General features: G+C 41.3%; 1 protein-coding gene across 1 annotated transcript in view; it reads right to left on the bottom strand.

Moving 5' to 3' along the window:
* LOC126237262 (uncharacterized) overlaps window positions 1–22513 on the bottom strand; it is a 99050-nt gene that overhangs the window by 31039 nt on the left and 45498 nt on the right. Inside the window, exon 2 of the mRNA XM_049947186.1 lies at window positions 9853–10151. Coding sequence (XP_049803143.1) covers window positions 9853–10050 — 198 coding nt within the window. The 5' untranslated portion in view covers window positions 10051–10151. The remainder of the gene's footprint in view (window positions 1–9852; window positions 10152–22513) is intronic.

The raw sequence follows: 22513 nt of genomic DNA, 5'->3' as shown, positions 1-22513 counted from the left end.
CGGAAGAATTTGTCTTCTTATTAGTTTGCAAAATAATTTTCAAAATTATATCGTAAGGACTGTCCCCTCAGTTATTAACTTCATTAGTTTTGGAGAAATCTTAGTTAATTTTGCGAGATGTAGCTTAACGTAAATTACATGGTGCAAGATCTGGATTTTTCATCAGCATCACCCACGTCTGTGCAACCTCGGTCAAACCGTCAGCACTATTTCACTTGGCAGGATGCAACATTGGATTTGGTCCGCATACCACCAGAATTTGATGGTGAATTTTTGTAGAATTTCCTTATTTTGCTCACAAGACTCGTATTGCGCCGCGTACTCCAACATGGGAGTTCCCGCACCATTTCACGTCCACACTGTGATACACCTGTTATCTGTACCACAGCAAAACTGCATTTTCAGGAGACCCAGAACATGTGCTCTCTTCTAACAATGCCCCAGTCACGTTGCCTAACAGTCTTACCGTGGAACAACATGTGTATTTACTTTCTGAAGTGCCTACGTAATTAACAGATTCATATATAAATACTTCATCTCTTTCCATACTATCAATGAAATATAGGGTGTGCATAAATGTTCACCCTGATAACAAAATGATGTAACTCTTTGAACATATAACAAAGTTAATACAAGCGTAATAAAAAACAATCGTAAATATAATTAAAATTTAATCTTGAAATCACGGCGAACATTTATGGACATCCGGTACAACAATAATACGCCAATTAACAATAAGAAGGTTTTCACGTTCGTTGCCAGGGTTTTAAATCGTGGTGACTAAGAGACAAACGGAATTAGCAGTCAGACTTTGATAGTATTGCTGTTGTGGAAATCATTTACCGAGCGATGGGCGGGCTGCTGGAGACGTGGTTGAATGCACATTGCAGTCGGCTGGCAGATCTCGCGGCTGGCTGGATGTGGCAGACGGTGCGAGATCGTTAGGCAATGGGTAGAGTTGGATGTCCGGTGTTCTGGCGTTAGTGGCAGTGACGCTCGGAAAACAACTCTCAACAAGGTAATTATCGATGTGTCTACTGTGGCATCTCCATGTAAGGTCCCTACTATATAGTCTCACCAGAAAGTGTAACCTTCGCAGTACTTCAGTCTACTCACACTGCGTTGACGAAAGTCTTGGGATACCTCCTAATATTGTGTCGGACCTCCTTTTGCCTGGTGTAGTGCAGCAGATCGACGTGACATGGACATAACATGTCGTTGCAGGTTCTCTGCAGAAATAAGGAGCCGTGCTGCCTCTACAGCCGTCCATAATCGCGAAAGTGTTGCCGGTGCAGGATTTTGTGCACGTACTCATCTCTCGATTATGTCCGGTTAATATTCAATGGCATTCATGTCGGGTGATCTGGGTAGCCAAATCATTCGCTCGAATTGTTCAGAATGTTCTTCAAACCACTCGTGAACAACTGTGGCCCAGTGACATCGCGCTTAGTCATCATAAAAATTCCATCATTGTTTGAGATCGTGATGTCCATGAATGGATGCAGAAGGTCTCCATGTACCTGAATATAACCGTTTCCTCTCAATGTTCGGTTCAGTTGGACCAGAGGACCTAGTCAGTTCCACGTATACACAGCCAACACCATTATGGAGTCACCAATGGCTTGCACGGTCCTTTGTTGACAACTTGGGTCCGTGGTTTCGCGGGATTTGCGCCACAATCCAACCCTACCATCAGTTCTGACCAACTGAAATCGGGACGCATCTGGCCAGGCCACGGTTCTCCAGTCGTCTATGTGCCGACCAATATGGGCACGAGCTCAGGAGAGGCGCTGCAGGCGATGTTGTGCTTTTAGCTAAGCCACTCGTGGCAGTCGTCTACTGCCATTGCCCATTAGCGTCAAATTTCGCCACAATATCCTAACGGTTACGTTCGTCGTATGTTCGGCATTTGATTTCTGTAGTTATTTCACGCAGAACTGCTTGTCTGTTAGCACTGACGACCCTACGCAAACTTCACTGCTCTCGGTCGTTGTCCGTGGTGAGAAGTAATGCCTGAAATTTGCTGTTGTGGGCACATTCTTGATACTGCGGATCTCAAAATACTGGATTTCCGAAATGGAACGTCCCATGCGTCTAGCTCCAACTACCATTCCAGAGTCTGTTAATTTCCGTCTTGCTGTCATAATCATGTCGGAAACTTTTTCACGTGAATAACCTGACTACAAATGAAAGCTCCTATAGATCAAAATGTACAGCTTTTTGTGCTGCTGTGGGGAATGGCCTGTTGCGAGATACCCGACTCCAGATGACAGTAGCATGCAGTGTTCTTCCAGAAACCTTTATACCTTGTGTACGCGATACTACAGCCGTCTGTATATGCACATGTCACTATCCCATGACTTTTGTCATCTTAGTGTAAATCTCCATCCTAGTGCTGTGCAGAGTCCTCTCTCTGAGGATGGACTTGCATCTGAATAGCAAGCTCATGTTCTTCTTCTGGCCAATAAAAATATTTTTCAACAATTCTCTTAACTGATGCCTACCACCCACAATACCCACAACAGAAACAGAACACACAATCAGCAATGACCTTATTCCTAGAACACATATATTTCGCTTAGCAAGTTCGTCTCGCCCATTAAATTTTGACATCCCACAACCTGTGGCTGTATCCATTTGTCATTTCTAACCTGGAAAACCTCCAATGCATCTGCAAACATCTGCTTACACTCTAGCCTGACACTATTGGTTCGTATACTTGCACTCTATCCCGACGGTAAGGATTCGTATCGATGACCGGTATGTTACTTGTCTTGTTCGGGCGTACAGTACAGGTCTGGGGAACGCCCCAAGGCTTTCCTCAGCTTGAAACTGCTCAGGTATTTGCTAGCTCTACTGTCAGATGGCTTTTGTGTTTGGGACGCAGGCTGTGATTCTTTTATGGCCGATAGATCACAATGTACAGCTTTTTGTGCCACTATGAGCAATGTCCTGTTGCGAGACTTCTGACTCCAAATGATCGTAGCATGCAGTTCCCTTTGCAGGGTTCTTTCAGAAACTGTTTGAGATGGACCAATATTCACTGGCAGTAGCAATTTCTGTTGGGTTTGCAAATGGTTCTGTCACTTTCTTTATTCGACCGCAATTCTTGAGCATTTTACGTGATCAGCAGAAGCAACCGCCCTGTGTCAACAGACCTCCATGTGCCGACACCAAGCCAGTCTTCAGGAAGACTCTACAGCTTGAACAACTGCTAATTATGACACCTGGTCATCGACTCTGGTCCAGATCGTTCGGCGTGATATATAAGCACAGCTACTATCATGAAGTCAGCAAGCAGCAGCATTTAAACCTGACTGAACCACCTTGTCATCACTGAACAGCTGAGACACTTACGTGAGGCCCAGTGTGCGACAGAGCGTGCTGTGCCAATAATGCAGCCATTTCTACCATAATTGAGCCGCGAATTCCTGCCAGTCGCCTGAGCATCTGGACACTTGGGGGTCTTGGGAATGCGAAGCGAGTGCCTAGCCATCCCTGTACCAGCCATGATATCAATGATGGACTTCCATGTCCTGCGCCGGTGGCCATTATGCTGTCTGAAGTGTTCACTGTAGATTAGCTATGCTGTGCTGCCACGACACAGATCAGGAAATGCAAGCATTCCCTTACTCACCAGCTGCAGTAAGGTACTGACTCAGCGCTTTTCCTTCGCACCATGTTGGAGGTCGGCACACTGGCTGACATATTCAGTTTGGTGACCAACCACGCTAGCAGCATCAAAGACCAGTAATTCTAAGGAAATTGCAACACGCGACCGCTACGGTCGCGGGTTCGAATCCTGCCTCGGGCATGGATGTGTGTGATGTCCTTAGGTTAGTGTAGCTATAAGTTCTAGGGGACTGATGACCTCAGATGTTAAGTCCCATAGTGCTCAGAGCCATTTGAACCATTTGAATTTGAAATTGCAATGAAGAATTTCTTGTATCTACGAACCGTCTTCCCAATTTTATGATTGATGTCAAAGAAACTACTGAAGATAAAGTCAACAATCAGGTTCCGTTGTAACCACATTTTCAAAGGGGGAAGGAGAGTGGCTGGAAGAAAGACAGAGTGCTGAAGAATTATCTAGAACAGCAAGACATGTAAGTAGTAGTCTGGATTTACATAGTCAGTCGTGCGCTCCTCTACATCCTTTCTCTACTTTTGCTGCAGTCTTGGTGTTAGATACCATTATAGTGTTCGGTAACGGACCGAGGGCTGAACCCTAAGTTTTGTAACATGCATGCAGTACACTTTATCTGGGCATTCCGCTCCGTGCACCGAGACTCATCCTGTAGTTTGTTGGGGATATCGAGGGAAGTGGCATTACGCCAGGAAGCGCCGAGAGTGTGCCTGATTAAGGCATGGAAAACCCTGGGTATCCTTAAAACTTCAGTTATTTCTTAACGATAAGTCAGAATAGGCATAATGTTTGTATTGTAAAGAAGAACTGTATAGAGTAAATGTTTTAGGGTGAGTAAGAATGACAGAAATAACATGTATATTAGCAATTAAAGATAGGAATTACTTGTGACTTGAAGGTTATGGCTAAGTTAGGAACATTAGGAGATGTAATCCGGGAAAATGTGACTCCCCAGGGAAAGAAGTTAACATGTACTACTTGGTTCGTTAAGCCAGGTACAGTGCTGATCAATTAGAACAAGAGTGAAAAGTTGCCACCGTATTGCTTGGTTAGGTTTTACTATCTTCGTAACACGTTACTGTGTCTCAGAACAGTAAAAATGCTGAGGTACCAAAAGGATGTGGCGTCGCCAATTAAACCGCTCCATGCCCTTCGAGAATCAGCGTTCATGATATACATCACCAACAATAGCCGAGCAAGCGAAGGAAATGAATAGTGTGAACGAAGGAAATGAATAGTGTGAAAGTCTGTCAGATGTTAGAAGACATGTGAAAGTAAAGGAATTGGTTCAAATGGCTCTGAGCACTATGGGACTCAACTTCTGAGGTCATTAGTCCCCTAGAACTTAGAACTAGTTAAACCTAACTAACCTAAGGACATCACAAACATCCATGCCCGAGGCAGGACTCGAACCTGCGACCGTAGCGGTCTTGCGGTTCCAGACTGCAGCGCCTTTAACCGCACGGCCACTTCGGCCGGCGTAAAGGAATTAAAGGGATTTTTTTACACGACGCAGTTGAGGGTTATATAGCGTCTGTAGCCAGGGAAGAGTTAAGGAGAATTATAGGATTACTATACTTCAAAATTGGGACTGGTATAGTGCCTGTAGTCACGAAAATTGTAGGATTATTGTACAGCACAGGTAGGGTTGATATAGTCTTGTACCAAGTCAGTGTTACCACTAGATAAATCTCTCGGAGCGTGAGGAATTATTTAAACATTAACAAAGAATGAAAGGAGTAATAGATTATGGCATTTTGTCACGACCCACAATGTCTTGAGAACACAACCAAAGCAAAGTTACCATGAATCTCCTGCTATTGTATAAGCGGCGATCGAAAAATCTCCATTTGAGGGTGTTGCTGCAACGTATGTGCAACGTAGTGCGACTCCGAAGCGGATATATAAGCACCAACGGGCAAGAGATCAGTGTGGCAACAGTGTCTTTCCAACGTGCCTACGGTAAACGCGGAAACGTGAACCATGGCGACGTTATTACCAGATGCGCACAAACAGGACCATATTGCTGTTATTCGTTTCTTGACTGCCGAAGGACAGGAGACATCCATCGGATTGTGAAGAACGTGTATGGGGTAGCATGTCTGAAAAACACCATAGCATAATACAGCGTGACAAGGTGTGCTACTGCTTCATGTTAAAGAACGTCCCCATATTGCAAATGTAAAGCAAAAGTTACGTCAGCTCAAGTTGGAGACACTCGAGCACCAGCCCTATAGTCTTAATCTCTCCACATGCGATTACCATGCCTTCAGTTCCCTAAAAAAGGCCTTTACGGGTCGACGAATCCAGTCGGACAAGGATGTGCGACAGGCAGTTAACAGACTTTTCCAGGCAGCAGAACACGTGTTTCACCAAACGCGTATCTCCAACACCGTACGTCAGTGGAATGATGGCCTCAGTACCCACGGTGATTTTGCGTAATTGGAATACCGATTCCGGAATGTACAGCCTTTGAACGACAACTTTCTGATCGCCCCTTGTAAATAAACTTTCCCGAATTGCTAATACGAGTGTTGTCCAGAAAGTAAGTTCCAGTCGGTCGCGAAATAGACACCACAGTGAAAAGCCGATGAAGCTTTGCACAGATGTGCTGGGTAGTGTCTCTAGTATGGCCGTCGATCGCATCAAGACGCTCTTTTCAGTTGTGAGCGAGTAAAGGTGCCTAGAACAACGATGACTCCCGCCACAGGACGGCCCACCGAGAGGCTTCGCCTTAATGAATGCAGCCCAACTAAAACAACTGTCACGCACTTGCTTCTTCACGGAAATTCTCAGCCGCATTCGGCAGGGGCAGTGAAGACGCTCCTGCAGCATTTTCGATGGGAAGTGTTCGATCACCCACAACACAGCCCTAATTGGCTCGTTCTGAGTATCATCTCTGTTTAAATGAAACGCTGGATAAGAAGACAACACTTCGGCGCAGGCTATGCGCTATAAACCAGTGTAAAGAATTATCGGAAAGCACAGGTGGCTGCCTTCTATGACGATGGTGTTGGAAATATGGGATAGCGCTCCGACAAATGTCGGAGTCAGAGCGGCGACTATGTAGAGAATTATCTGGAAAGTGTAGCAAATAAAATGTTTCTGATTTTCACTGTGGTTTCCATTTAGCGACGGATCGGAACTTACTTTCTGGACAACCCTCGTATTTAAGAATACGGAGCAAACGGACAGTGCGTGAACTGCAGAGTCATGGAGGCCAGTGACGTCAAACGATACAGTAATTCACGAACCATTCCGTTCGTATTGTACAGTTTTGTTCCTCATAAGTTAAGAAAGGATTTAGATCACAATGTATGTGCTCTCCTTGTTAGCCGTTAATGACTGGTAGTAGTAAACTTGCGGATGGTATGCAGGGAGGAGTAGATGGAAACAAATCAAATTGTAGCACTAGGAAGCAACGCTGATACCTGCTACCACCCACATAGTGGTACAAAAAGGTACGTACTGACAGGAAACAATCTGACGAAGGACAGTATCAACAGTGAATAAAAAAACTGTAGAGCCAAGTTCTAATTTGGTCGGAAAAGAAGTGTAATTAATGTGAACGACGAAAAGTAACCATGAGTGACGTTAAAAAAGTAAAATGTAAATAATTTTGGGAGAAATTAGTGCCTATGTTACAGAAAAATTTTCAACTGAAATCCGAGGGCAGATTTTTTTTCTTAGGAGGGTGGAGTTCTAAGAGAATAAAACTATGGTAGAACTTGAAGCAGCAGACAGAGGCCAGAGCATCAATCAGGCCACGGCAACAGACAGACAGCACTGATCACTCAACTGCGTGATCAGCAGAAGTAACCGAATTTGTGTCAACAGACCTCATGTTCCGACCCCAGTCCAGTCTTCAGGAAGTCTCTACAGCCCAGGCCACTGGTAATTACGATAGGTGGTCATTGCCTCTGTTCCGGATCGATCGGATTGACAAACAAATACAGATACCACCGCGCAGTCAGTACCAGCACCAGCATTTAATTTCGGCCTAACCAGCTTGTCGTCATCGAACAGGTGGGGCAGTTATGTGACGCCCAATCTGTGACGGAGAGCACTGTGCTGATGACACAGCCTTATCTGCCACCCTCAGGCCACGAATCCCTGCCCATCTGCTGAGCATCTGAGCGCTCGGGCACCTCAGCACTTTGCCACTGTCTTGGGTGTACGAAGTGAGTGCCCAACCATCCCCCCCCCCCCCCCCCCCTGAGGTATTAACAAGTGACTTCCATGTCCTGCACCACTGGGCGTGGTGAAGTCTGACTTGTTCAGTGCAGAGCAGCTGCATCTGGCCGACACGACACAAGCTAGGAAATGCGAGCCTTCCCTTACGCAGCAGCAGTGGTGGAGGTGCCCGCTCACTACTAGGGTTATCAGAGTCCAGTGATTGTAAACCAACAGCAGTAAAGAAGTTATTGAATCTACGAACTACATTCTCCTGCACCATCTGCGTCTATCTTTGACAGAGAACCGCCACCACACCCAGCCCTCCTGCAACGCCAGTTAAAAATGCATTCACATTGAGCAGTACGTGTTGATACGTCAACAAAGTGTGCAACTTCGTTCACGTTGTGGTTATGGACACGCCCAATTCACAATAGTACCTTTCTGCCATTACGTAACATCTTCATGTCGACACATCTTACTGTGTTGATTCCATACAATGGACTAATATATACGCACCGCTTCTCTGCCATGACTTGCGTCTGGAGCAGACCGGTGTCGGTTGAACAACCCTTCCATAACAACCAAGGATGGTTTGGTTCAGTGTCTTATCTGCAGTGACGTACGATATGGAGCTTCAGTTAGCAGGAATGAGGAGGAACTCAGCCATTGCCTTGTTGAAGACGTCAATTTGAAAGTTGTGGAAGTGAAAAGCATGGCAAAATACGCTCACTAAACAGAATGTTAGTCACATATTTAATAGAGAACATTTATTGCTCTGAAGTACTGCAGATGCCGTAGAACTGGTACCGTGCAGTCATGTAATCCTCCCATCACTAAATTAAATGAAAACTGATCATAATGTTAGGATGATGATGATGATGATGAAGTCCCATACTCCGTGACAGAGCGTGGGGGAACGATGCGGCAAACCCGCACCGCCGTACTGGGCAAGGTCCTAGTGGAGGTGGTTTGCCATTGCGGTGGTTTGCCATTGCCTTCCTCCGACCGTAATGAAGATGAATGAAGACGTCCTGACCCCGCCAGGAATCGAACCTAGGACCCCGTGCTCGGGGAGCGAGAACGCTACCGCGAGACTACCTGCAGCGTTAGGATAGATATAGATAATACAATTACTTTTGCGGTGATGTGAAAGTAAAGAGAAAATTTTGCACTTATTAGAACTTAATGTTGCCATACTTAACTGCATTTGTGCTTGTATTGCCAATATGCCAGTTACTTCACATTTCATGAACTGTTTCCTGACAAGCACAGAATATACAGTTATGTCGCATTCTGGCGAGTGAAGTGTATGCAGAATATCTAAATTAAATATGACATTTATGACCATAACTTTTTGATAACAGTACAGAAGTTCGTTGAACTTTCATTTTGTGTAAACGTCTTTGGATATCTTTGAATTTACTACATCAACGATTTTTCTTTTCTATACTGCAATTAAAATGTTTTCTGTTTAAAATTTGACAGTAGTTAGTGGGAAACAACGTTTCTAGGGATAATTGTCGTCAACTGTGTATTTGGCACAAGACACAACATTATGCTCTAGTTGCTGCCTGAGAGGAATATCTAGTAACAGACGGATTGCCTCCACTGCTCGATGCGTTCATATGTCAATCAGAAAGGGATGAAATTTGGGTATATATTATAACTTATATAATTTACTGTCGGTGACAAGGTCATTAGAGCCAGGACAGAAGCTCAGATTAGGCAAGGATGTGGCAGGAACTTGTCACTGTTGTATTTAATGGAGCCATCTCAGCATACAACTTAAGCTATTTTGGGAAGCCACGAAATCCTCAAGTCTGAAAGAGCATTTGAACTCTACTCATCGACAGTGGGAGTTTAATGTCTCAACTATTGCACCACTTCACTGATTTTCATCAGAAAATATTCTTCACAACAAGGTATTTTTCACTCCTCTCTCTGCTGTCTTCCTGTAGCACTACCATAAATTTTGAAAGATAACTGTAAGTAAATATAGCGACTAATGCATTTCTGTAAAAGTGTTGTACCTGATCAAGTGCTGTAGTATTCCTGTAGGGCGTCACCAGCTTCGATATCCAGTCCACGCCGTCGTCCTGTGGGTGATGCACGACGAAGGTGTTAGCTGGTGCCCAGGGCTGGACAGCTGCCAGCGCTACAAGCACCAACGCCACCTGGCGGATAGCCACTGTACTCCCGCCATGCGATTTCTCCTGGTCACCAGTCATTGCGCTGGCAGGAACACAGGGCTTCCTTCTCTGTGCCAGGCAGCACGAAATAGTGCCCAGGGCCCAGAGGGGCACTACTATTTATGCTTCTTAGCAGATTTCTGTATCACAGAACAAATAAAATTGATTACTAACGATCCATTATAAAAAGCAGATAACTTAAAACTTTCATCAATTAACAGAAAACAAAAGCAGCATATTTTCCCCAGAAAAAAATGTTTCTTCCCCTGAAAGTTATGAAAAATATTTCTTCCAGCGTTACATGATACAAACGTTGAACTACCTGTGCCAAGAAATTTCTTTTATGCAAAGTAAAAACATATTACGGTGTTAGTTGGGTCTTACATGTCTGTATGTTTAAGTTTCATACTAATATTATAACACTATTAAAGTGTACCTTGTTTGCATCAATGTACTTGCTGCTGAGGCAACATACCTGTACAGATGGTATTCATAAAGTTCTGATTATCACCTAGAAAAAAGTCAAATCATAAAACGTGGTGCTACTATAGTCCTGTACACAGTCAGGCTACAATGCGCCACATTTTCTTCCAGCGATGATGAGATTAGATTAGTTATTCATTCCATAGACACACAAAAGAGGGGATCCTCCTGGGTGTGGAACATGTCAGGTAAACACATTACAAAAATGTAATTAGAAAAACTTAAGTTTCATTAATTTTAATGATCCTCTGTCAATAAACAGTAAAATTATGTACATGAATTAAAATTCAACTTATAATATTTACAGGTTTAATACTTACATCTGCTTTCATTAAATCCATCATTCCCACAGAATCTAGTTACTTGGCTAATTACAAGCAAGTATTGTCAACAGTTAAAGTAAATTATTCATTTCAGTGATCCTCAGTTAAGAACAGTCAAATTATGTACAAAATTTAAAATTAAACTTCCACTATTTACAGACATAAGACTTACATCTGCTTTCCATACATTCATCATTCACACAGTAGGTAGTTACTTAGCTGTTACAACCAAGTAGTGTTAAAAAGTAAAGTATAATAAATTTTCATTAAAATGGTTTCTGCACTTGTTGAGAAATTCATGTACGGAATAGAAGGAGTTGGCCACTAAAAATTTTTAAAATTATGTTTAAATAGTGCCTTGTCTGAAAGTAAACTCTTAATGGTTGCTGGTAACTTATTGAAAATAATTCGTTGCTGAATATTGGACTCCTTTCTAGGCAAGAGTAAGTGATATTAAGTCTGTATGTATATTGTTCTTATTGCTAGTATTGATACTGTGTACTAGGCAGTTAGTTGGAAAAAGAGATGTATTATTTACAACAAACTTCATTAAGGAATAAATATACTGGGAAGCTGTGATTAGTATGCCCTATTCTTTGAATAGGTTTCGACATGATCTAGGATTTACACTACACATTACTCTTACGATACGCTTCTGTACTCTAAAAATTTTTTCGCGGTTTGTGGAGCTACCCCAAAATATGATACAAAATGACATAGTGGAGTGAAAATAAGCAAAATATGCCATTGTAAGTAGCCTGTTTATGTTTTCTTGTTGGCAACGTTATGTAGCGCTCTGTATGAAAATCACTGGCTGTGCTGTGTGCAGTCTGTGGCTAGTTTGCATTGTTGTCTGCCATTGTAGTGTTGGGCAGCTGGATGTGAACAGCGCGTAGCGTTGTGCAGTAGGAGGTGAGCCGCCAGCAGTGGTGGATGTGGGGAGAGAGATGGCGGAGTTTTGAAATTTGTAAGACTGGATGTCACGAACTGCTATATATATTATTACTTTTGAACACTAGTAAGGTAAATACATTGTTTGTTCTCTATCAAAATGTTTCATTTGCTAACTATGCCTATTAGTAGTTAGTGCCTTCAGTAGTTTGAATCTTTTATTTAGCTGGCAGTAGTGGCGCTCGCTGTATTGCAGTAGTTCGAGTAACTAAGATTTTTGTGAGGTAAGTGATTTGTGAAAGGTATAGGTTAATGTTAGTCAGGGCCATTCTTTTGTAGGGATTTTTGAAAGTCAGATTGCGTTGCGCTAAAAATACTGTGTGTCAGTTTAAACACAGTCATGTATAATTTTTTCTTAGGGGACGTTTCATATGTCGACCCTTAGCCGAGGATACCTCACTGGAATCTTCTGATTTTTTCTTGTAGTTTGTGTAATTAGTGTAGATTTTGTTTATTGACAGCGCGTAATTGTAGAGAGAATCTCCTTTGTAGTTGCAGTCTTTCATTGTTGTACAGTAAAACAGGTGCGGCATGCATGTAAATTTGCACCAAGTATTTCGCAGCTGAGCTTGCAATTAACTAGATATTATTATCAGTGCTATGTTAATGTGTTCCCTTATTTTTCCTCTTCAAATTGTGTTTTTCTGTGTTGTCGTGTGAAATATTGTGACAATTATGGCGTGTGAAAAACGTAATACTAGGCTCCAAAGTAAACTGAGAAATGACAGTGAAGACGAAAGTAGTGTGTTAGCGCCACCATGTAATGAATTAACTAATGTTCAAAGTAGTAATTTGGTAATTGTGCATAGGGAAATGGAGCGGGCTGCAAATAATGGTGTAGGCAGTGAAACAATTAGTGAACAGGGAAGCATTATCGATCGATCGATCGGTCGGCAACAGCTCGCCTCAGGATTCCGAAATGACAGGACACAATCTTGCAAATACTGTAGATTCAGGTTTTGCGTCCTCACCGTTTTCTCAAATAAATCAAGACACATATTCTGCTTTTCAAAATGCGAATATTGCCGGTTCAAATGCACTGCCGAACAGCACTGAGGAACATGTTTCAGACACCAGTGCACTGTTATTACAGTTAATGCAACAAATGGGACAAAGGCTACAAAAGTTAGACACAACGCTTGAACAAAATCAGAAACAAATGGGACAAAATCTTCAAAAGTTAGACACAATGGAACAACACCAGAGACAAACACAGCAACAGTTAGACACAATGGAACAAAATCTTCGGAAGTTAGACACCACACTTAAACAAATACGTGAAGATTTAACTACTGAGTTACATAACATTGAATCGAAATGTCAAAAAGTCTGTAATGACGTAAAAACACAAATTTGTGAGCATTTCCAACCTATTTTTTCGCGTCATGAAAATGCATTACAGAATCACGAAGCAGCCCTAAAAGAACTGCAAACTATTGTTCATGAAAATCACGACAACTTGCAAGCTGAAATTGACTAAGTTGCATCTACCAATTCGGTTACGCAACTTGCAAAATCTCAGGAAAACGTAAAGGACACAGTAGATACGATTTCAACACAAATGGACACTCAAACTTGGTTCAGAAAAACACACAGAGGAAATAATTTCACAGTCGGATAAAGTAGCCAAACTTTCAGATCAGTTTACTAACTTATCTACAAAGGTAGATGATGATCTGAATGACACAAGACCTGTAGCCTTCACGGATACTGAAGAGTATGAACAAATTAGAAAATTCAAACAAAATCAAAATCAAATCAATACACAGTACAAAAGAGAAATCCGCGAAGTACAAGATCAGTTGGCACAAGTAATACAATAATTACATATTTCAGAGGACACTCGCGCTCCAGTACAGGAAGAGGGACATAGAAATACGGAACAACCACAAAATAATAACACAGGACACTTCGGAAATTATGAAAGAAATTGGCAAGGTGGACCGAATTTTGAGATGGAACCGCCGAAACGAAGTAACAATGACCGACATTCGACTCGCCGACGTGATGATTTTGACTATAAGCTGTTCATTACTACACGTAAATTCAAAACATTTAAGAATTCTGGCAACGACATTCATCCACAAGCATGGCTCCACAAATTCTCTCATTGTTATCCTTCCAACTGGTCATTAGAGCACAGATTAGAATTTATGTGTGGCTACTTAGAGAATGAACCAGCCGTAAGAATGCGATCGTTCATTCACGATTGCCACAGTGAAGGAGAATTTTATCATGCCTTCCTCTCAGCATATTGGTCTCAAGCTACACCAGACCGAGTAAATCATAGCATCATAACGATGAAACATTTCGAACAATCTGAATTTTCCAGTCTTGTGAAATATTTTGAAGACATGTTGCACAAGAATCAGTACCTGTCAAACCCATACAGCCCCTCAGAACTCATCCGCATTTGCTTAATCAAATTACCTGAACATTTGCGACATATTATTTTGGCAGGACGTTGCAAGGACGACATTGAAGCTTTTCAGGGACTCTTACAAGAATTAAAAATTGACACTGACAATCGCGGAACGCGAAAACAGGAACACAACAATTACAGGTCACATCCGTCGCGATTCCGCGATGAAAGAAATAATAACTTGACACGACAAGGCTATTCTCACAACACAAATCGTGACCAAAACAGACGACAACCGTTGGCACAGTAGTAAGAGTTACAGAGAAAGATCGCATTTCCGTAGTAATGAATATAACAGAGACAATCATAGAAACAGACAATATGGCAACCAGAACTATTATTATCACGGGAGACAGAATAACGTCGGACACAACGGTCCACCGTGCAGTGATAATTCAGGGAGAAATTCTCCACCACTTAACCGACAAGAAAGAAACTACAGGAACTACCGACATGACGACAGACGATATAATCGTAACGACAGACTTGAATTGCATCAGAACTGGCAAGATTCAAACAGAGCAGGGCACTCTCGACAAGGTGAATTTGTAGAAGTGAGGTCTCCTAATCCCAATAACGACGCGCGCCAACAAAGAGACAATGACTCGCACCGCAGGCAGCCACGTGCGCCGGCTGGCTCAGCGAAAAATACCATAGACGCTAACCTTGAGAAAAATTTTAGCATTCCTTACCGACGTATACAACATGATAATTGCTTTGAAGTTTAAACTCTGTCCACTAGCAAGAGTAAAGGATTCCACCACATTTCACAAGTAAAACCGTTTATTGAAAGATAATCTGTTTTTTAATTTAGTCTTTGCCATAAAACTTTTCACTTCACGCTACTAGTACAATTTGTCACATTGAGAAACTGTTAACATGCAACAATGTTTTGAATTGACTATCCAGTCTAGAACCAATACAAATTATTTAAACAGAAATTACGAATGCATTGTTATTGTGAACAGACGACACAGTGTTATTGTATGTGTACATTCTTGCTTGTTAGTTGCACGATTACGTAACGACTATAAGGCTCACGTACTTAGAACATTTACCAGTACTGCTAATGAGATTTTAATGCAACATTTTGGTTTACTTGAAAATACATTCTGGATTTAAAATACTTTCTGCGAGATACCAGATGACACAGTGGTTAGTTAGTTTATGTGACAGCTCCACAATTTTATCACGACCCTACTAATGAGTGACAATTTACAATGTTGCTTTTACAGTGTTTCTGTTTTGTATCTGCACAGTTTTTCTCAATTCTTCTGGAAAGGAAAACATGTTTTAGTAGTAACTTTTGTGGTATAGCTACAATGAGACAGCCTTTTCTGTAGCACAACAATACGTTACAGCACAGTACTTTCTTCATCACGGCAGTAAGCGTAATAAGTAAGATATCTATACGCAAAGCATTTCACTTTTGTTTATCATGAGGTAAGTACATTGACTTCTGCAGAACTTAGCTTTCGGAGGACGATAACTACGACACTTCCACAGAGATTATCTTACAACAAGACGCACAGTTTAGCGCTACAGTGAGTGATTAATTTTGTACTAAAACATTTATTTTTAAAGATTTTTGAATTACAAAGAAAGTTTTCCGTGATACATTTCATTCCATTGCTGTAATCAGTAACACCTGAGGGTGTAATTACATGAATCCTCAGGGGGCTGCACGCTTACTTTGTGTACCATGTGTTTGGCAAGCACAAGGAGCCCTAGCTAATATGGTATTTGCTTATACAACTTTACACATCGGTACCATATTTCTCTAACACAAATTACACAGCTATCTGATCATTTAACTGGAAGAGACAAACATTTATTTTACTACATCAGTGACAGATGTTTACGTAATTACACAGTTGAATAACTTCACACTTATGAAACTGTATTTTGTCTGTACTTTGTGAACTGTTCATTTGTTTTTGAACCATTGTGATACTACGAGAGCTTTGAATGATGTATTTGGTATGGGATCATGATTTTTAAAGTGCGTTTGAGGTAGATGACACTTTTGGCATGAGCAGAGAATTTTTTTAGGTTTTGAAATTATTAAAGGAAGCTACGACGATTTTGAGATTTGGCTGAGGTTTTATGATGTTATGAAGACGATGTGTATTACGCTGTTGCGGTATGTTTATAATCAATAAGCTGATGCTATATGAGGAATTTGATTATGCTATGTATTTATTACGATGAAATATTGAAGAAATGTCTACGAATATGTATATGTGTAATAAAGCAAGGAATAATGAGTAGCAGTTAGGGACTCTGGTTTGTGAAAAAGGATGTTGGAAACCGAGAATCGTACTTTAAGAGTTATGAAATGTGTGTATATGCGTTAATGTATCACTATGCTGGCGAAAATTTTTTGGACACATATTTATAGGATTTTGTTTCTACGCATTTGTAACGCAAATTCTCAAGCTGTGAAATTTTTTTATATGAGACTGCCACTGTAGCGGAAACTGCTGTCGTAAATATTTCGGTAAGAGAGGTAAGTGACCTTGACGTAATGCGTTTTGGGCGCCCAGCTGAGAGATAGTCGTCTGACAAAAGAAAGCCATTAGGTGGAGGAAAAAAAGAGGCCATTCATTATCCTCGCTATTGACATTCCTTTCTAGAAAGCATCGCAAATACGACACACTCATTACTTGGAAAGGTACTTACATCTGCACACCTGATTATGACAAGCGTCTTTCTACGAGAGTAGAGAGAATTTCTACTAACTTATGAATTGCAACATGACTATTGAATGATATTTTTATGCTTTACTTTGTACATAGTTGCTTATTTCATTTGATATCTGGTTTCCAGCTGTGTTGCAGCATTGGTTTTATAAAATTAAATTAAATGCATTTGTTAATGTGAACAGTTTCTGTCAACAGATCTATTAAATAATAATTTTATGATCCACATTCTTCAAAAAAAGAGCACTTGGAAAGGAAAGAACAATAAGAAGGGACTAGTAACAGTAACTGCATACATAATTTTCTTTTCAAGTACATGGTTATATTTTTTTTACAATAAGTTGTTGTGGTGCACCACTTTAGTTACATAGACATTAAGATGTGAATATACATTTCCCTTATCTGCATTGTTGTCTTTAGTGTACTATTTTTTCTGCTTGTGGGTTTGTCATGTGTAGGTATAAGTTATTACTTTTACTGCTGCTTGCTTTGCCAATTTCCATTTTTTGTGATTGCTGTTTGTGTTAATTGTTTTGTGCTGCTGTATTGCCTCGTCCCTTAGTTTAGCATCTGAGCTCAGTAGATTTAAGTTAGCTTAAGATGGGGTAGGCTATACGTGAGAACGAGTTGTGATGATTTGGAAGAAATGGATTGAGTAGCTATAAGAAAATGGTTTGGCCAAAAAAGTACTTTAAAAGAGGATATGAACAAAAAAAGTAGGGTTTAGGGACAACAGGTTTAGGTAGGATTTTCTTGGAAATAACTGATGAGGTAAGATAATGGAAAATAAATAATGAGGTAAGAAATGTGTAAACATATAAATACAGAAAGCATGCTTGGATAGAATTTTTTTGGTGGAACCAAATGTTGAAATAAGAGGAAAGATATATGGAATGAAGTTTTGGGGTGGACTGCAGTGCCAAATGTCACACTGAAAACAAACCCTGTCCTGTATTTTTGTGTTATTACACTATGTGAATTTGTGTATTTCCTGTCTTAATGTGTTTAGCTAATAAGAGTTATGTTGTAGAATTTTTCTGACAATGTTATTTTCTTTGTAAAGATGTTTAGACATTGTTCTGTTCTGTTTTAATGCTCATGTGTGAAGTTGATGTTTCGAAAGTTATTCTGATCTTTTATGTATATACTCATGGCATAATTCCTGTAACACTGATGTATATGTTATTTTGATTCTTTTGTAAAGCTTGTACTACAAATGTTATCTGTATTGTTATGTTCTTTAATGATGTATTTTGTACCTTTGTAATTGTATTCTTATGTTATAAAATTGTAATTGACACCAGTTCATCATATTATTAACTTTTAAGTTCCATTTCACTGCACACATTTCTGTTGGTCATAGTATATGGACAATATGTGAGAAGTTGGGACTGTTAGTGTTTGCACGTGTGTTAATAATTCAGCAAGGGACTGGATAACAGCATTGCTGGTTCTATGGACAATTCCAAAAACTTTGTGAGTGCACAAGTGGTGGTTATGGACTTGCTATATTGTCCGCAAGACTCTTCGATGGTGACTGTGCACCTGCACAGTCGCAGCAGATGGCTGCTGGCCATCTCTACAAGGACTACAGTGGGTCTACACCTTTGATGATCCATCAATATCATTATTTTTACAAGGACTGCAGTGGGTCTGCACCTTTGGTGGCCCACCAATACCATACTCTCTACCAAGACTATAGTGGGTCTGCTCTGTGATGACCTACCTACCAATATTCTTCAAAACGTCGAATGACTCTGCTGTGGGTTTGCTATGTTATGGCCCATTACCTGTCTGCATGTCTACATCTACATCTACATTTATACTCCGCAAGCCACCCAACGGTGTGTGGCGGAGGGCACTTTACGTGCCACTGTCATTACCTCCCTTTCCTGTTCCAGTCGCGTATGGTTCGCGGGAAGAACGACTGTCTGAAAGCCTCCGTGCGCGCTCTAATCTCTCTAATTTTACATTCGTGATCTCCTCGGGAGGTGTAAGTAGGGGGAAGCAATATATTCGATACCTCATCCAGAAACGCACCCTCTCGAAACCTGGCGAGCAAGCTACACCGCGATGCAGAGCGCCTCTCTTGCAGAGTCTGCCACTTGAGTTTATTAAACATCTCCGTAACGCTATCACGGTTACCAAATAACCCTGTGACGAAACGCGCCGCTCTTCTTTGGATCTTCTCTATCTCCTCCGTCAACACGATCTGGTACGGATCCCACACTGATGAGCAATACTCAAGTATAGGTCGAACGAGTGTTTTGCAAGCCACCTCCTTTGTTGATGGACTACATTTTCTAAGCACTCTCCCAATGAATCTCAACCTGGTACCCGCCTTACCAACAATTAATTTTATATGATCATTCCACTTCAAATCGTTCCGCACGCATACTCCCAGATATTTTACAGAAGTAACTGCTACCAGTGTTTGTTCCGCTATCATATAATCATACAATAAAGAATCCTTCTTTCTATGTATTCGCAATACATTACTTTTGTCTATGTTAAGGGACAGTTGCCACTCCCTGCACCAAGTACCTATCCGCTGCAGATCTTCCTGCATTTCGCTACAATTTTCTAACGCTGCAACTTCTCTGTATACTACAGCATCATCCGCGAAAAGCCGCATGGAACTTCCGACACTATCTACTAGGTCATTTATATATATTGTGAAAAGCAATGGTCCCATAACACTCCCCTGTGGCACGCCAGAGGTTACTTTAACGTCTGTAGACGTCTCTCCATTGATAACAACATGTCTTTTTTTTTTGTGGTTTTAGGGCGCACAACTTCAAACAACATGCTGTGTTCTGTTTGCTAAAAACTCTTCAATCCAGCCACACAGCTGGTCTGATATTCCGTAGGCTCTTACTTTGTTTATCAGGCGACAGTGCGGAACTGTATCGAACGCCTTCCGGAAGTCAAGAAAAATAGCATCTACCTGGGAGCCGGTATCTAATATTTTCTGGGTCTCGTGAACAAATAAAGCGAGTTGGGTCTCACACGATCGCTGTTTACGGAATCCATGTTGATTCCTACAGAGTAGATGTGGAGAGTCAGCACTGTCTTTCCGTTGGAAGGAGAACACTACTTGTTCAAGACTGCATGGAAATCCACTTCTTCCGTGTGCATTTTCTTTTACTGCTCAGACTTTGAGAAAAACAATGAAATTTTACTATGATGAACGATCAGGACTGTCTTTATGGACTGTGAGAAAATTTTAGCTTTTGACCAACACTGTATCAATAAGTGTGTGCATCTGATATCTTTGTTATTGTAATTATGAAAAATTTTATCAAAACATTACTGGCCACTGCCCAAAACAATTTGTAACATTTTTTGTGGGGAACATGGGGGCTATGTAAGTAAGCTGTTTATGTTTTCTTGTTGGCAACGTTATGTAGCGCTCTGTATGAAAATCACTGGCTGTGCTGTGTGCAGTCTGTGGCTAGTTTGCATTGTTGTCTGCCATTGTAGTGTTGGGCAGCTGGATGTGAACAGCGCGTAGCGTTGTGCAGTTGGAGGTGAGCCGCCAGCAGTGGTGGATGTGGGGAGAGAGATGGACTTTTGAAATTTGTAAGACTGGATGTCATGAACTGCTATATATATTATTACTTTTGAACACTAGTAAGGTAAATACATTGTTTGTTCTCTATCAAAATGTTTCATTTGCTAACTATGCCTATTAGTAGTTAGTGCCTTCAGTAGTTTGAATCTTTTATTTAGCTGGCGGTAGTGGCGCTCGCTGTATTGCAGTAGTTCGAGTAACTAAGATTTTTGTGAGGTAAGTGATTTGTGAAAGGTATAGGTTAATGTTAGTCAGGGCCATTCTTTTGTAGGGATTTTTGAAAGTCAGATTGCGTTGCGCTAAAAATACTGTGTGTCAGTTTAAACACAGTCATGTATAATTTTTCTAAGGGGACGTTTCACAGTTTTTATATTTATATCTCCTATGTCTGACATTCACATTGCAAACCCGACCCAAGTAGCCGTTGAAACTCCAAGTTAACTCTCCTGGCAGAACAGTTTAGATGTGGTCGTCATGGCGTCTCAGAACAGACACAAACTCAACACTGGTATGTCTCGTTGCTGATGGAATCTTTGCCAGGTCACACTCTATATTGTACCCAGGATCTCTGTCCATACTATTGCCTGGCCCACCCACAATAACCATGGTGTCTTCCTTGGTAAAATCTTTACAGAGTGTACCGAAATCCCCTGTCACCTGACCCAAACCAACACTAGGTTAAAAAAAAAAAAATTGTGACCTGGTATTCTGATACTAACTGGTCCTTCAAAAGTTGGCCTTCACCTCTGGCATGCGAACTACCCAACAACAAAACTTACTTTCTCTCTGCTGACTTCCCTACAGAATGATAGTTTGTTGTGCGCTCTCTACACCTATCTCTGTCTGGGGCTCATCAGTTTCTAACTGAAGGAACAGGTCAAACTTATTCTTCACATTCACCACAAAGCTGTCTGACAAAGTTCTAGGTCTGTTCCTCCTGTTACCTCTTGCGTCTTCCCACTTCTCTTTACCCTTTTCCCTCCTTAACCTGTTGAGATCTTCCCTAGTCTGCTCTAACTGTGCCTGAAGGGCAGCAATTTTCCCCTCCTGTTCCACTATTTTCCTATCTCAACTGCATATCCTACAGAACCACTGATGAGTCCGATCCACTTCCCCATTTCCCACGCCGCTAAAGTCACCACCCCAATGGAAAAAAAAAACTACTGCAGCTATCACACCAAACCCTGGAGCTAACAATTCTACGGCACGTCAGGCACTTTTTACTCATGGTAAAAATTTTACTTTAGCGAGAATAAGTCAAATTAAATTACTGAAAAAGAAGAAAACACGTTTACAAAAGATTAGGCCTAGTCTCAATAGTATGTAAACAAACTTACTTTAGTGAAAATAAGTTAGATTACCGTAAAAAAGAAAAACACGTTTACAAAAAATAGGTCTAGTCGCAACTGTATGTAAACATTGATGATGTGGCGCTGGCCATGATTGTAGAGTTTTGCATTTTGGGTATTCACCTCAGAAAACATCTCATCGTGACTCTGGTAATGTCAACCACGGAATGGTTTCTTCATCCGTGAAAAGAGGGAGTCAGTAAAGAGGCATCAGTTTGACAAGCTTTTTCGGAGCAGTTGACGAAACCAGAGAGCGACATCATTTGTCATGTTCAAAATGTGCTAAATGTTGACAACTGATCTTTCATTGTTTTCATTTTTTATACTCTCACCGCAAATATGACACGCTTGTGATCGAGCAGCAGGGACTCCACTTCTATTGCGATTCCATCACCACAGCGAGATGGTCTGCCACTTGGTTCTTCGTCATTCAGACTTTGTTTGGCCACAATGGAAGCGTTTGCGCCACCTAACCACCATGTCATATGGTGGTGCGTTGTTGCTGTACCCTTCCAACAACCCAGAATGGATTGTTGCAGCGTTGTTCTAGTTCAAGAGCAGAATACAAATCTTCGGTTGACGAAGCTCGCTTTAAGAATGGGCCATTTTGCTTTCGTCCCTCTAGCGTCGTGTTATGGTGCTGCGATGCGGTGATTTCAGTGTGTACCGGAAGTATAGAAATGTGCTTGTAAATCACA

This window comes from Schistocerca nitens, chromosome 2 (genome assembly GCF_023898315.1).
Source record: "Schistocerca nitens isolate TAMUIC-IGC-003100 chromosome 2, iqSchNite1.1, whole genome shotgun sequence".
Classification (NCBI taxonomy): Eukaryota; Metazoa; Arthropoda; class Insecta; order Orthoptera; family Acrididae; genus Schistocerca; species Schistocerca nitens.
This window is presented reverse-complemented; position numbering and strand designations above follow the sequence as displayed.